Source organism: Clupea harengus, chromosome 13 (assembly GCF_900700415.2).
Source record: "Clupea harengus chromosome 13, Ch_v2.0.2, whole genome shotgun sequence".
In the NCBI taxonomy this organism is placed as follows: domain Eukaryota; kingdom Metazoa; phylum Chordata; class Actinopteri; order Clupeiformes; family Clupeidae; genus Clupea; species Clupea harengus.
This window is the reverse complement of record NC_045164.1, coordinates 9496844-9512651: the sequence shown is the minus strand read 5'-3', so window position 1 is coordinate 9512651 and position 15808 is coordinate 9496844. Positions and strand designations below refer to the sequence as shown.

Below are 15808 nucleotides of genomic sequence, written 5' to 3'. Positions count from 1 at the left end.
TATTGCCATTCAGTCGAAACATCAATGATTTTCCGTAAAAAAAAAAAAAGAAAATCCGTTTCACATTTTGGTGTATTCCGTTTTATTCCGTTTCTGCTAATTTTGTTCACCCTGAGGTAGATTGATGGCTTAAAATGAGTGAATAATATGTGCCACAAGTGACCCAGACCTTCTAAGATTGTTGTTTGCCAGCCATCAACACAACAGAAGACTAAAAAAACATTATTTGCAGGTGATTGGGAAGATGAGCGAGTGAATGTGACAGGCTGTAGCGGAGGTGTGTGTGTGTCAACTGTTCAACAGGGGGGCGTGGCCAGAGCGGAGTTCAGCACAGATGTGATTTTCTCAATGATTTTGTTCTTTAATTAATGTTTGTTCAGTGTTGCGATCGTTGTTGTGTTTATTTTAAAGAAATTAAGCCTTACATGGCAAAATACCGTCTGAAAGTGACGGAGTGAAGCTTGCCTAGAGCGCCAAATGTGCTAGGGCTGGCTCTGCAGCTACCTGTCAACTGACTGTGGGAACAAAGTCAGTGCAAAGATGCAGGTGGGCCTTGGTATGTCGCGTCATCGATATGTCCAGGTTTTTTGTCAGACACAGGTGGCAACCCTAACTGTAACTGCACCATAAGGATATCAAAAATAAGTTCAGTTAATATCCTCTCTGCATTTACATAAAGTCATCTAAAAGGAACTAATCAATGAATATACTTACTTGATTATTGTTGCCAAAATTGGCCATTTTTTGTATTTCATCCTGCCATACATTGAGAAGAGCCGTGCTATATTTAAGTGTATTATTACTGTGTAATCAAGATTGACGAGGCCAAAACCATGGTGATGGTAAAAAATCATTACTGCATTTTTTTTGTCTCTTTGAGAACTGAAGTTTATTTCTCCACTGTTACATATTTACATCCTTTTTTGTATCAACTATACTATTTACACAGGAAGCTGATCCATGTAAAAGTCCTGCTTCCAGATGAATTCTGGGACATATTTGTTGCCCTGGTCACAGCTGTCTGCACATGTATAAACCACCAGGGTTCCCCAGTCAATGGAAGCGTCTGTGCTGTCCACCTTCAGATTGATGAGTAACTGTGGCATGACCTTTAAGGAAAGATACATTAGTGAATACACACCTGTTATTAATGTAATTACAATCCGCTTACTTGACTGAATCAGGGGTGGGGGATGCAAGGAGGAGAACACAGCTCAGACACGTTTTGAAACTAACCTGAAATTCAAAAAATCTTTTGGCACCGCATGGACATTTGGGAATGTTCTCTTCGTGAGGCTTATGCTCAGAGGACACCCATAGGGGAGACCCACCTCTTTCATATCGCAGAACCTGAAAATCGAAGAATATCAGTTACATTCTATCCCGCATCAGACACCCTTAGTCAGGGGCTGTGACTTTGTAATTGACCTGTGATTCAGCCTACCAAACAGCTTTGAGAAATGAATGAATAGCAAACCTGATGTGGCTCTACAGATGTCCTCTGTTTAAACTTCTGAACCACTTTGCTGTCCTGAGTTTCATGAAGGGCCATGTCCTCAAGTTCATTTTCATCCAAGTCTGGGAAAAGGAAATACAAGCAAAACTGGTGTCAAATACAGCCTCTTTAAAGTGATGATCTAGTCTTTGTGGATGTGTCTGTGGAGGTATTTTCATACATGTACCATTATCAGTGGGGTTTGTCTCACTGTCCTCCACATCAACTGTCAACTCATCTTTTCCCCCGAACTGCTCAGGTTCTGTAACCAGCTCAAACTCGGGGAACAGGAACGGTGAAGTATGCACCACTGTGATGGTAGCTGCTACAGATGGGTAAAATGTTAAAGACAAATCTGGTACTCATAGAACCAATAGCTGTAATTCCACTATTGGGCCAGTGCACGTAGGACTATCTTTAGGGCAACCGGGGCTGTTGGCCTGAGGCCTCAAGCCATGAGATAAAAAAAACATTTGTGTTTCTACTACCGGGCCGATGGCCCTGCAGTATTGCCCTAAAGTTGAGATATCATGCGATAAAGCCTGGATGCCAATCACCTACGACGTACAGCAAAATAAGTTAAGAAGAGAAATATAATGGAAACCAAAGTAACTGTTTGAAGTTTCTGATTTTTGCTTTGTGGAATGTACAGTTAACAGTTGACCAGACTGCTCTATTCCTTTAAACTGTCATGTAGGCTACTGGAATAGTTTAGCAATCCATATCACTGGTAGCCTGAAGACGTAGCTTTAATATAAGCCAACTATAGGCAAAGTTCAAGTTAGATAGCAAGCTAGTCTCACTTATTTACATAAGTAAAGTTAACGTAACATGGCTGGGACAACAGTGACTTGTTTGGGCTAACATATGTTCCTTGCAATAAATTAGCATTAATGTCATGTGTTGATTTGAGCCAGCTGTGTTTTGTATTATACACATTGTATAAATATATTGAGTTTTGATCCACCAATGTTTATGGATCATGACATGCATCGTGTCTATAGCCTGCCTGCCATGCAACACAGCCAGGGCAAGTTCACTTTTTTTAAAAGTTGTAATAGACTTGGAGAGTAATTGATGCATACCCTGGTAGTCGTACAACTCGAAATTTCGTAGCTTTTATGCCCATCAACCGAGTCAGAACGGAAACCTATCAAAAGTATTACAATCGTGTTGGTTGTTCAGTCTCTGCTACTTGATCAAGCTACCATTGCACATTTGTATTGGACTAAATATTAAGGAGAGACCTGACTTCACATGCTGACCAACCCCAACAATTCTCAACAATTTTTTATTATCACTTCTGTGGTAGCGTGTAGATTATTTGATATTGATTAGTAAACTTCTTTTGGCACTGAACCTCTCTTACCCGACTCTGCTAATTCCGTCTTTCATCTTGACACCGCCTCAAGCCCTGCTTGGTTTCCAGAGTAATCAGAGTAATTTGGCCCGATAGTGGTAACACAGCTAATGTTTTATCCCTGATAGACATTGACCAAATCATTTTTGGTTTACATCAACTTGACTGAAAATGTCTGATGACTAAGAATGTCTAAATTAATAACTCTAAATGAATATCTCTAAATGTGAGCCCCTTACCTTCTTTACAGCATTCTTTCTTGTGGCTGTGTTTCCAGTCTATAGTCTGGTGTTCCTTGCTGCAATAGATAACTGCATGACAGCGCGAACAAGCTTTTTGTCCCGGACAACCACACAGTCTGCAAAGTTTAATTCTTGACTCCAGTGCAAGGTCACCACCGCTCTCTTCACACTCCTCATCCAGTGGCGGCTCATATGGGTAAAAGTCATTTTTCCTTGATAACTGACTTCTAAACACTGTGGACATAAGCAGTGCATACAATAGATCAACACACATGTACTAGGATAACTTGAGATAATATAGAAATACTGACAACTGTCAACAACAACAAAACTGACATTGTCTATTTGTAGAAAACCTTACATGATACAGATCTACAACAGAACTCTTGAGTAGTCCTAGATCTTGTTCATGAACAGACAAAACTGTGCAAATCATCCTGACTATTATTCCTATCTATGTGGCAAAAATATGCCTATTGTCCAGCACATGAATCTAATCATGAATCAATCAAATTCATTTTTGCCAGGCAACCACTATTAAGTCCTGAGAAGCACATCTGCAGATGTCAGGTGTCTCATCCTGACATCCAAATGAATGCTTGTAACCAGTCCTCAGTTTTGTATTGGATTCTTGCGCTGGTCCTGAAGTATAAACTTACAATTAGGCTACATTCACAGTATATTTATATAATGATGTCAGTATAAGTGAGAAGGGTTTTTGTTGGACGTCCTTTGTTACACATTGCTGCGAACACACAGCCGCAGAAGATAACTAGAGATCGGTGAAAAAACATTGTTGCCCAGTATAACTGAAATAGCGTTAGGTCAGTCAACTGCTTAACTTAGCATAGTCAATATAGTCACACACCAATCAAACTTGGTTAACTTTAGCTATCTTCTTTTGAGTAATAACCTTACCTTTGAAGCACTGGTTGTTGTTTCGTGTATGGCAGGTTGGCGTCTTGCAACAGAATACAAAAAGCGTCCTATGAAAACTACAGTCTTGGCCGACGATCGGGGCATAGACTTGAAGTAAAAATGCTGTTGGGAGCTGACATTTTGCACATGTCAGATTAGACAGAGTTGGTAAATCCGACTGACTCAACCAAGCCGGTCCACCACCCACCTTACTAGGAAACTGAGGACTGCAAAGTTGCCAGGCGTCCGCTTCTTCCACAAATCCCAACATAACGCCTGTTTCTTTATCGGACGTGTCAGATTTCGTTGCTGCCATTGTTAAATAAAATAATACCGCATTCGGATCGCTACAGGACTGTCAACATGGTACATTTACTTTCTCTCGGACAATGTGGCGATACGGTTGTTCGGGTTTTATGTCTCGTGTAAAACGAGGGTGTTGACAAACGTTCCACTTTCTGTGTTCTCGAGTAATGCTACATTATTGCTAAAGAGCTTCCTCGTACATACATATAACATCAATGGTTTCAGTGACATCTACAGTATAAGTAATAAAAAAAAACCATCACTGTCACATTTCCCTATTTTGCAAGGGTAATCTTCACGCGATGCTTTCATTATAGTAATTCAAGAAGCTGCACAATCTACATAGATAGCCTAGTTTCTTCCTGTCACCATAGTGTTTGCTGTAGACCCAATGCAAAGTGAATGTCTCTTAAACACTGGCTATGCGTGCAAAAGTTTTAGTTGCACACGAGGAGGTCCGAGTTTATGTAAAATAAGCGGTCTGATTACGTTATTTTAATTAAAGGGTGTGAATCTAAAAAAAAAAACAAGGTAACAAAACTTTTACCAGTTTTGTAGGTTTTCCCTAAAAGTAGCCTAAATATAAATAAAATGAAAAAGTTACAGCTAAATCACGTTTGAATCGTATGATTTTAAGATTCTAGTCGGTCAGAAATATCAGCACACCACTGCTGCCTCTTCACAACATACGACTGCCACAGCTCTGCGCAAACCTTTATTTTCGCTAGATGGCAGAATTCCCTTACCTCACATTCTGGCAAGTGCACTTAAAGTATCCCTAAGAAAAAAAAATCAACAAACACATCAGGCTGTAAAATGAAATATTCAGTGATAAATATTTTACATATATTCCAGGGCTGAACGAACGCAGAAACCTAGTAGCTACATGTCATGGGTATTAACTCTAAATTAGTTATTGCAATGTTAAGGTATTACATTAACTTTTATTGAAATTTGTAATCAGTAGTCCTGTTATATTGTGTGTTACTGGACAAGAAACATTTTCGTTTTAACTAAACTGTCTCTTCATGGCAGTGCATGAAACTTCATCTATTTGAGGGAGGCTTTGATTTCGCCCCACTGGCCCCCCATTGGTTAGCAAGATGAAGCTATATTCTTTCTTCACTCCCTCTCTCCACACACAATGATGTCATGCTGTTTGGTATAGTAGATCGCTGAGGCTGGAGTGGGGGACTGGGACAAGAGAACTAGAGCAGTCACTCCTCACGACCAAGAGAGGGCTGAACCAAATGCCACCCTCACTTCATGACTTAGCCAATGTTCTTGGAAGAAGGATATTTTTTCACGTTAAAATGGATGAGTAAAGTTTCACTTGCAAAAGTAATTTGTTTGTTCCTCGCCATGGAGAGTCAACATAAAGTGGAGCCTGGTACGTAAATGAACTGAAACGGTCACTTGTGTGATGTGGGGCAAGTAAACCAATGGATTGGCGAAACTGGGATTGACTCCTGGGTGCTCGGTTCCTCACAGACATGCCTCCGCAGGCTGTTGGAGAATACAAACCCGTAACAGTGTCGGTTGTTCCGCCAGTGCCCCCGCGGAGGTTTCGGGGCAAAGATACTTCCACGGGGGCAAAGTGTCGGTCCGGCACCGCAGTTGAGCGCAAGGTTAAATGTGTGCTTGTTGGTGACGGGGCGGTTGGAAAGACCAGCCTTATTGTCAGCTACACAACAAACGGATATCCAACTGAATATGTTCCAACTGCCTTTGACAACTTTTCAGGTAAATTGGATAAAATGTTTATATCTAAGAATAGGCTATTTGTTTAGAAATTCAGTTGAAATGTGTGCAATCAGATCAAAATTAGCCATCCATATAATCTTTCGCTCTCAAGTAATTCCTCTCCTCAATAATATATGGGCTATTAACATGATTTATTCTGCTATGATATATTGATAGGCCTATTAGTATTAGTTATTTGCTGTGGTATTATATGATTTGATAGGTATATATACAATTTCCTGAGTGATTTGTCCCGGATTACCTCACATAATTGTTTTTCTGTCATTTTAAAGGCAGCACACACCAAAGCATATTTATTCATCTTATCGGCCTTACCGAAGTTATTGCCAGCAGAAGTTGACAGAGAGTTGAAGGTCCACCACATCTATTTGTGTTTTACTTTTCATTCCCCTTAGCGGTGGTGGCGGTTGATGGCAGGCCGGTGAAGCTCCAGCTGTGCGACACAGCGGGCCAGGTTTGTTTGTTATTTATATGTTTATGTCGTTTTGCATTTGATGTCATTTTATTTTAATTTCAGAGTGAGAGAGATTGGGTAATGGGTATGGCTATCACAATGAGAGCCGTTCTGTCAAGTTCAAGGAGTGTGTCTAAGGCACAATGTAAACGCATGACATAGCTTGTTTATAAAAACAACACAAAGTTGATTACACCGCATGTCCCCCGTGCATTTCTGTAAACACTCAAAGATTTCGGCACACTCCTTCAAGGACACTGACAAGCCTCCCATTCAATGGAAGGTGGGGACTTGGATGGGGCGGGTGAACTGGTGGCAAAGAGCCAGGGTGTAATTAAGATGGTAAAGTAATAGTCAGGACATCAGTTGAAAAAGCCACTCGGTCTCAACAAACAGATCAGCATCCTCCAGTATCTCTATTTGATTCCAAAACCTGCAGTATTAAACTAGATGCTTAATATCTCCTCACTGCTGATACTATTCTGCCCTTGAAATGTCTGTGGTGGGGAAGTGTAAAACGTGTGACCAGGGTCTCTTCAGCACTCTTGAATAGTCTGCTGAAATGAGGTTACCCAGTTGTAATGTATCCAATACCACCGCTGATGCCGAAGACTGGCTCAAGGTCAGTGGTGAGCTGTGGTTTCCGTGGTCTGCTTTGTCCGACATGGAGTTGTACAGCATCAGCTCAAAACTTGTCACTTGTCCTTCACTGAACTTAGCCTAGAAGCACTGAAGTTGACCTAGAAGCAGAGGCACCAGTGGAGCAAGTGTCTTCCCTGCCGTGCGGCTGGGGTCCAGCCCAGGCAGGAGCGCTGTAGGGGGCTCACAGAATGGGGAAACGTGGGTAATTGTGATGAATTAGGCTGGGGTAAGAAGACCATGCCTAAGTGGAGTCGCAGCTGGGGCTGGTCAGAGGAAATGTGAGCCTTGTGTTATTTGAGGGGCACTGGAACCGGCTGTTGGTAGAGAAAGAGAGAGATTAAGAAAGCAAGACACAGAAAGGTTGAGAGCGGGAGAGATTTCTGTGTGTGAGTGTGGGAACGAGAGAGAGAATAGGTGTCAGAGAGAGATAGTTTGTTAGAGTTTTAGAGAGGGAAATTAAGAAAACGAAAGAGAACCGGAGAGGGGAAAAAATTAACTGTTTTTTTTGTCTGTGTGTGTGTGCATGCGTGAGAGAGAGAGAGTTTGAGGAAGATGGAGAGAGTGGGGTAGAGAGAAAACGTGAGATACAGAGAGCGAGAGAAAACGTGAGATACCGAGCAAATGAGAGAGAGCCAAAGGGAAGGCAAGCCAAGAGAGATCTGGAACAGTCCTGTCTAGACACACACAGAGTCTCCTGCCTAGAAGCAGCACAGCCAGGGTTCACAGAGTTCCCTGCCTGTTGCTCTGGAAGGGAGCGGCCAGCAACTAGGCCAAATACTAAGACTTGGTTTGTAGGTGAACGTCCCATCCGATGGTATTACTGGCTACTATCAGATCCCATCCAATGGTATTACTGACTACTATCAGATCAGAATGAATGTTTCTACCATTGAGTTTGTCAACATACAACATTTTTGTAAGAGCAGCTACCATACATTTCTATGGCCTTTAGTCATTTATCAAAAAGTCCTGCACTAGAAGAAGTTACCTATAAATACCTACTACATTGACATACATTCCAATGTTAGAATATTTTCATGCAATTGAAAAACAGCCCAGTTATAATTTGTCAATATTTCTTATTTCATCTTCTGGGTCACTATGTATATGATGGCAGTCACGTACACAGCGTGCCACGCATACTCATCAACGTGACTCTCAGTGATACCCTGGAGTTAATTAACATCTCCACAATAGTGCTTAACTTCCAGCATTTCTAAAAATGAATTTCAAATCCTCCATCCTCAACACTCCTGGGGCCAAGAGACCTCATTAACTTGCTTCTTTCAGGAAATGACATGGGTGTATGAGCAAGTACTTCCAGAAAGCTGAAGAGTCTGCGGGAGAGCGAAATACAGAGAGAGAGAGAGAGAGAGAGAGAGAGAGAGAGAGAGAGAGAGAGAGTTGGAATGCTTTGTTGATAAACAACATATACAGAATTTGGCTCTGGAATGCTACTGCTATCTTACATGTGCTCACATCACAGAGAGTTCAGATATGTGAGAGTGATAGGTAATCGCCGGTGAATTGCGCAAGTAGCCAGATGACAGGATTAAAAGCACGTTACAGGGGATAAGCCCTCTTATGGCCCCTGAGTGAAACTTCAGTGGGTGGTCATTTGGGATAGAAAATCCTGCAATCCATATGACCGAACTAAGGCCTAGTTCTCAGTAATGGGCGTAGTTCTCAGTAATGCAGGCACAATATGTAAAGGTGTCGTTGACAGGGGTTTTACAGTATCTCTCAGTTAGCCTCAGGGCTGAAATTGAGCATTTGGTTAGATGCATCTCAATTTGAAACATATTGTGTTTCAAGAACTGTGGAACTGGTACTTACAGGTCTTACAGTAAGCCTGAGACATTCCACCTCCAGCAGAAAGCTATACAAATGTTTGCTCTTCGCCCTCACTATTTGACGTTGTATCTGTCTTGGCCTTATAATGTAATTTCTTGGCCTTCATCTTTAACTTGAAAAAGGTACAAAGGTACATGTACCAAATTAAACTATTTCAGTCACAATATATCGAAGAAGAATACTGTAAATGAGGCCTGTCGTCTGAGGCCTATAGTTACAATAATGAGATAACTACCAATAATGTGATAACTGCCAATAATGTAAAAATTGTTCTGTTCTTAATGTTATAAAAGACAATAATGTAATTATTTCTGAACCATTCATAAGAACGTTTTGCGCATAATGTCTTAAGTTATTGGCTGGGTTAAAAAAGTCATAAAATGTTTTATAACTGAGCCGATAATGTAAAACACTCTATTTAAGTTTAAGTTCACACTTCCATGGCACTTACACTTCCATGACACTTACTATTGCCTCTTTCAAATAGCTACATAAAAACACAAACAAGGCTGACTTCAGTCAGTTCTTTTATTGCCACAAGCGGCACACACGTGTATTTTATGGAGGCGACACAGGACACACACACACGCAGGCCTGAGGTCGCTGTGAAATGTACGCTCTGCATTTGACCCATCCCGGACCATCCTTCCTCCAGGACCCTCCAGGAGCAGTGGGCAGCTTCTCAGCGCCCGGGGACCAAGTAAACCGTCCGTCTCGGTCGGACAGGAGAATGTTCTGTTTTTGCATGTTTTTCCTGTTGGGGTTCTTATTGGAGGAAACCCCTTGTGAACACGGGGAGAACATGTAAACTCCACACAGAAAGGCCCGGGAGATAGCACACCTGAGCACTGAAGGTCTGGGGAGGACCTGCCCCCCAGAGCCAACAGCGCCCCATGCAGGAATCGAACCCATGACCTTCTTGCTGTGAGGCGGCAGTGCAAGCACCTGAGCCACCGTGCCACTACTAAACATGATCACACACCCCTACTCTCTCTCTCTCTCTAGGAATTATGACTATGTATTTGTTTGTGGTACTTTATGGTTGATTGATCTCTGCCCCTGCCTTCTATCCGTTTGAGTCCAAATGAAGTGCAAGCACATTTTTCAGTACCAAATGAAGGGTGAGCACACATGTTTCAGTACCAAATGAAGGGTGAGCACACATGTTTGCAAGCACAGACAATTACTCTGTGAAATCTATACTACACCTCTTACGGCTTTGTCCTGAAATACACCCTTTCTTTTCATGAGAAAATGAAATGTCATCTTTAATTAAATGTATTAAAATTACTTTTTTAAGCAAACTGTTGAAACAACACAATTATAGCCGAGAGCTGAGAGAGCAGTCTCTCTCTCTCTCTCTGTCTGTATGTATACCAAACCTGACTCCTGAAAGGTTATAGTAAAATGTATTACCAATCAAGGCCTATAGGGTCTGTTTGTTACTCTACTAAGTTAATGCTACATATAAATCTCAATTGATGTTGAGGGAGATACTAATGGTAGCCTAGATATCTTTTAGTTTACCTCCTTGAAGGGAGAGGAAGTAGGGGTGTACAGACACTGTAATACACTGCCCCTTATCTGCTTGGGGTGGGGAGTATGAAATCATTTAGCTCGCTATCCAACAGCTAGTCAAGCTATGTAATATACAGCCCCTTTTGGAGATGATATTTTTCATGTAAATAGATTGTGTATTTTTTATTTCAGAACGCAGCGCCTTGAAAGAGGCATATATTTCATATTATACAAGATAAGAGTGATTGTCAGTGTTTGCAAACCTGTGTGCTCCCACTTCATTTGGTACTGAAATGGGAGTAAAAGGCAGCCAGGACTGGAGATAAGTTTAACTATCAAGTTACACACACAAATAAACAGTCATAATTCCTTGAGAGAAAGAGAGTGTGTATGTGTGTGGGGGTAAATATGTGTGTGTGAGTGTGTGCGTGCGTGCGTGCGTGCGTATGTGTGTGTGTGTTTTCTCAGAGTTAGGACTAAGATTCAGGGGTCAGGATTAGACAGGTTTTTGAGCAGCTATTTGAAAGAAGCAGAACAGTAAGGGTAAGTGTTATGGAAATTTGGCATTTGATAATAAGTGAAACTTAAACACACTGATACAAGTATAGTATTACATTATTGGCTACAATTATTACATTTGTACTGATATTTTAAAAAAAAACAGCTAATAATGAAATAACTAGACAAGAATGTAATAACTTATTACATTATGCGCAGAAAGTTGTTATGTTATTAGTAGTTGTTACATTATTTGCTGCCACAAGGCCTATGTCAAAAAAACATGTGATGTTCTGGAGCAGAAGAAACAAACAGTTCAGAACATAAGTGGCTTTTCACACAATCACAAATCAGCCCTTCCAGGCTTTTAGAAGGACAATTATAAAACAGTTCATCCTCATGCAATACCTTAGTCAGCAGGTCATGTGCTGCAGCCTTCGTTTTCTCTCAGATAGAGGAAATAACCTTGAAAACCTCTGGCTGGTGAGGTTTTCCTGTCAGAAATATGTTTTGATTTTTGACACACAATGAGTGACTTATATTTCCTAATTTTTCACTGTGTTTTTGGAGAGAGTTCCAGGAGCCTCTCAATACGTATGCCTGCACCATAGAAGAAAAACGTTCAGTGTGGCTGTGCTGTGCTATTTTGTCGTTATTGTAAGTAGGCGTTTGGGAGTACAGTGCTGCAATTACTATGGTGATGTGATTAAACTGAAGCATTTTTATTTATTCATTTAGCAAATGCTTTTATCCAAAACAACTTACAGTACAGTACAGATAAACTTTGTCATCAGTATGAGGGCTCTGGGTATCAGACCCAGGACCTTGGTGTTTTAAGCCCCTTTCACTATCCCATAAACTCATACAAACCCATGTAAACTAATATAAAGTTCAAAACTCTATTTAGAGTCTTTTTTGACCAACACAGATTGTGTCTGACCTTGCCCTGTCTCTTACAGGATGAGTTTGACAAGCTGCGTCCCCTCTGCTACACGAACGCCGACGTCTTCCTGCTCTGCTTCAGCGTGGTCGCGCCCTCCTCCTTCCAGAATGTCACGGAGAAATGGGTCCCCGAGATCCGACGGCACTGCCCGCGCACGCCCGTCATCCTGGTGGGCACCCAGTCGGACCTACGTGAGGACGTAAAGGTTCTGATCGAGCTGGCCAAGTACAAGGAGCGGCCGGTGGTGTTAGAGGAGGCCCGGCAATGTGCCGAGGACATCCGCGCCATCTCGTACATGGAGTGCTCGGCGCTGACCCAGAAGAACCTGAAAGAGGTGTTCGACGCCGCCATCTTGGCCAGCATCCAGCACAGTGATAGCCAACAGCAGCAGCACAAGTTGAAGAAGCGAACGCCAGACAAGATGAAGAAGCTGTCCAAATCCTGGTGGAAAAAGTACTGCTGCCTGGCCTAGCGTTAAGGTTTTTCAGGTCAAACTGTGGAGTGGTTTTCCCCCTTGGTTTATGTATGGGGTCAAAGAGGGACCTTTCCTCAATGTGAGGTATAAAGGGGGGCGTCGAGGTTACGGGATCTGGGGGGACAGAAGATCAGAACAAATGGAAGAAAGAGTGGAAAAACTCTAGCCTAAGTCGTGACACTAACCGATCAACGGTCATTTACTGCACGGCTATCACTTCAAAGGACCATGAAAAAGCTGACCATTATGACGTTCCTGCAGCTCCACAGGTCTCCATTTAACCCCTTAGAAGATGCTTCTCATCCAAGGGCAGTTTTCCCCCCTTACCCTCTTTCCATTTTTCCATTCCGTCCTGGACCGTAACGCAATGGGACCCGGAGGAGAGCTCAGGAGCTGTCTCCAGTAATATGTTAAGGCTGCTCACAGACTTGCCCTCTGGTCCTTTGATCCTCTGTCTTGTCAGACAGCCTGCAAACTGTGAAAAACAAAACCCAAGGGATGGTCAAAGAACCTAGATGTCGTCGTCTTTTCCAACTTGTTTTTTTAAAACTGGTTTCCACCCCCCAGATGTTAGGTCCCACTGTATACGTGGGGCAAGTGGGGTAACCTCCCCATACTTTAACAGTGCCTAAGAATTGTTTTTAAAACATAGTGCCATTATCAGACAAAGCAAGCAGGAGATTGGTGGTTGTTGTTTGTTTTTTTAGTTACTCTGTCAACTAATCAGCTTCACTGATTATTGTTGCTGTTTCGTCATACTCTTGATGTGCACGCCACTTCCACTTTCCTACAGTGTGGGTTCTTCTGCAACACCCTTATGGCCCGCTCTTGTTTACGTTTGAAGACGCCACAGCTCAGAAAAAGCTCACGAGGGTCAGGGCTGCACCACTGGGGTGGGAATTTAGCAGATCGGCTGAACTTTGCTTCTCCGGTCATTGGACCAGCTGGGAAGTCGTAAACAAATGTCAGCCGTCACTCCCCCCACCTCCTAACCACCACACACACACACGCACGTGCGCTGTGATCACCATGCATAGATAGCAGGGTTTCGCACGTCCAGCTAGCGCCATAGTGGGAAACGCAGGTTTTGATTTATGAGTGGTGAGATATGTGGTGTGTATCTGAGATGAGACAAGGGACAGGGAAAAAAAGGGTTTTCTTGCCCAATGGAAAGTAGTTCAGATGTAGAAGGCCTCCTTTTTTCCCCTTGAAAATATTTTTATAGTTGAGCACTTTTCAAAAGCATGTGGTGTCTTTGCCTCCAGTGTTTATGAACTCTTATCCCTTGTTTTTCCAACTCAGAGCAACAGGAGTCAAAAAGAGATCAGACCAAATGCAATTTAGCGCTTTTAGTGAGAAACATCTAGGTCATCACAGTCATGATTTCTTTCTTTCCTTTTTGAAGTTCATTGCAGTTTTATCATCGTTATGATGATCATTTCCTCCTTATGGATTTGTCATTGGTTTAATACATGAATGAACACTTTGGCTTACCTTATCAAGACATATATCATGTCATTCACACTATAATTTGGGGGTCATTGATACAGTTGAGGCCTGTATATATGTTCAGCTTCCTCTCCTTCCATCCAGTTCACTCCAGTAGTCAACAGAGGTGTGAATAATGTTATCAGTTTAAAATGATTGTCACCTTCATTGTCGAATGAGTAGTCCGTAAGACTGTACTGTAGCTATCGACTCCATTTTGCTCTCATGTCAGGGTCTCTTTTTTGTACTTAAATGTTTGATCAGCCTTCTGGTGAACTGAAAATGTGTCGTAAAGAATGGAAGTGTAGACAGTGAAAGTTCACAGTTTAATTGTATGCAGGACATTATGATTACTGACCTTGAACTACGTGAATACTGGATCCAATGCAAGGACTGCTCAATATATATAAACTATGGACATACACATGTATGTACCTCCTACAGTTAACAAACTGGTATCTACCTTTACTTTGTTCAAACCCATCTGTACCCTGACCCCAGTCAGTCTATCCCAGAAGTGCCATTGCTGTGATTCAACTCTTGCACTTTGCTATCTCATCAGGGTGTCAAAGCGGCAGCCCTTTCCTAATCGAAACAGTAACCCAGAAGGAATTCAGTCAACATTGACCTCATCTGTTATCATATTCAGTCAGCCTTTCCTCTTGTGAATTTCTGTGGTGATTTTGTCTGAAGCTGGGGAGCGATATCATGGTATGTTTGGATGGAATGATGTTTTTTTCAGGAATTAGGTGTAATCAGCGAATCTGTGTGTTGAGCTTTAAGGTTTTCAAGGGAGAGGGCAGAATGTAGGCTGAATGTAGGCTTTATACTACATGTATGAGAGATGGGGGTTCTGTGTACGTGATATAAAGTCTGAACTCTGTAAGTGCAAAGATTATCAGTGTGTAGCTGGAGGGGATTTATAAGAGACAGGTTCTTTGAACCCGATGGATTGTTATTACTGCCACCAGTATCAGGGGCCTCAGCGACAAATGGTGTTTGTTATCCATGTGTCCTCCAGATTTCCATAGACTTTCCTGTGTAATACTTGGTAATATGTGCATAAATAAAATTAAAGGACCTTTGTAAATGTCCATCTGGGGAAAGTTTGTGGATTGGAAATAACAACTTGTACACAGTGTCATATATCAGAACAGAGAACTGCCTGTAGTGTATTAACTATCTTCAAATAAAGAAATCTGTTGTATCCTCTAGTGCTTGTGTCAATGACAGAGACATTGACTAATTGTTGGGTATAATGGCCTGTTCCTCTCACAGTGGTTACATGAAAATGTTAATGCTGAGATGAGTTTGACCTCCATACGTTTGCTTTATGAATCATGCTTCATTATGATGCCATTAAATATATTAGAACTTAAAATCAATCCTACAGCAATTAGTCCTCATGATATTTTGCAGTGCTTAAAAATGTCCTTCTAATGCATGCCATATGTGTGTCCTAGAAAATAATAGCAAAGATCATAGGAACTTTGCCGCTGTGGACATAGTTAATTCTTGACATCATTTTATGTGGACATATGGTAGGCTTTAATAATCCTGCAATACTATTTACTGACTTTGTTGCTTCTTAAAGCTATTTTCAGGGAAATTCACCAGCAAACTCAACTTGGCAGCGAAACCCAAGGTCACTGGGTCTTTTATTTCTTTGACTACTAACATCCTGAGAAATACTATTGACATTGCGCCTTTAAATGAGGCAATCTCTGGAAAGCCAGCTGAAGGCAATCACTGGTATACACTCTCTGTCACGATTTTCAAAATGCCGCCAGCAGAGCTGAAATCTCTCAATTAGTTTGCACAGGCCACTGAGGATGTGTCAGGTCTCTCTCT

At 41.8% G+C, this 15808-nt stretch overlaps 2 protein-coding genes across 3 annotated transcripts; one reads left to right on the top strand and one right to left on the bottom strand.

The window, feature by feature from the left end:
- Positions 1-870: 870 nt before the first annotated feature.
- On the bottom strand, positions 871-4514 carry pdcd2 (programmed cell death 2). Of its 2 annotated transcripts, none has more exons than XM_012814324.3 (6): positions 4016-4514; positions 3095-3331; positions 1683-1817; positions 1478-1578; positions 1237-1350; positions 871-1109 (listed from the first exon to the last, which is right to left on the bottom strand). In XM_012814324.3, exons 1-6 carry the CDS (start codon positions 4329-4331, stop codon positions 942-944), a joined length of 1071 nt encoding a protein of 356 aa, XP_012669778.2. In that variant the 5' UTR covers positions 4332-4514; the 3' UTR covers positions 871-941. The 2 variants fall into 2 exon arrangements, with proteins under 2 accessions (XP_012669778.2, XP_012669777.2); XM_012814323.3 differs by having other exon boundaries at positions 1683-1820; positions 4016-4505.
- Positions 4515-5453: 939 nt separating this feature from the next.
- On the top strand, positions 5454-15164 carry rhoua (ras homolog family member Ua). The gene is made up of 3 exons (XM_012814326.3): positions 5454-6064; positions 6481-6539; positions 12011-15164. The coding sequence occupies exons 1-3, from the start codon at positions 5815-5817 to the stop codon at positions 12464-12466; spliced, it is 765 nt and encodes a 254-aa protein (XP_012669780.1). The 5' UTR covers positions 5454-5814; the 3' UTR covers positions 12467-15164.
- The last annotated feature ends 644 nt before the right edge of the window (positions 15165-15808 follow it).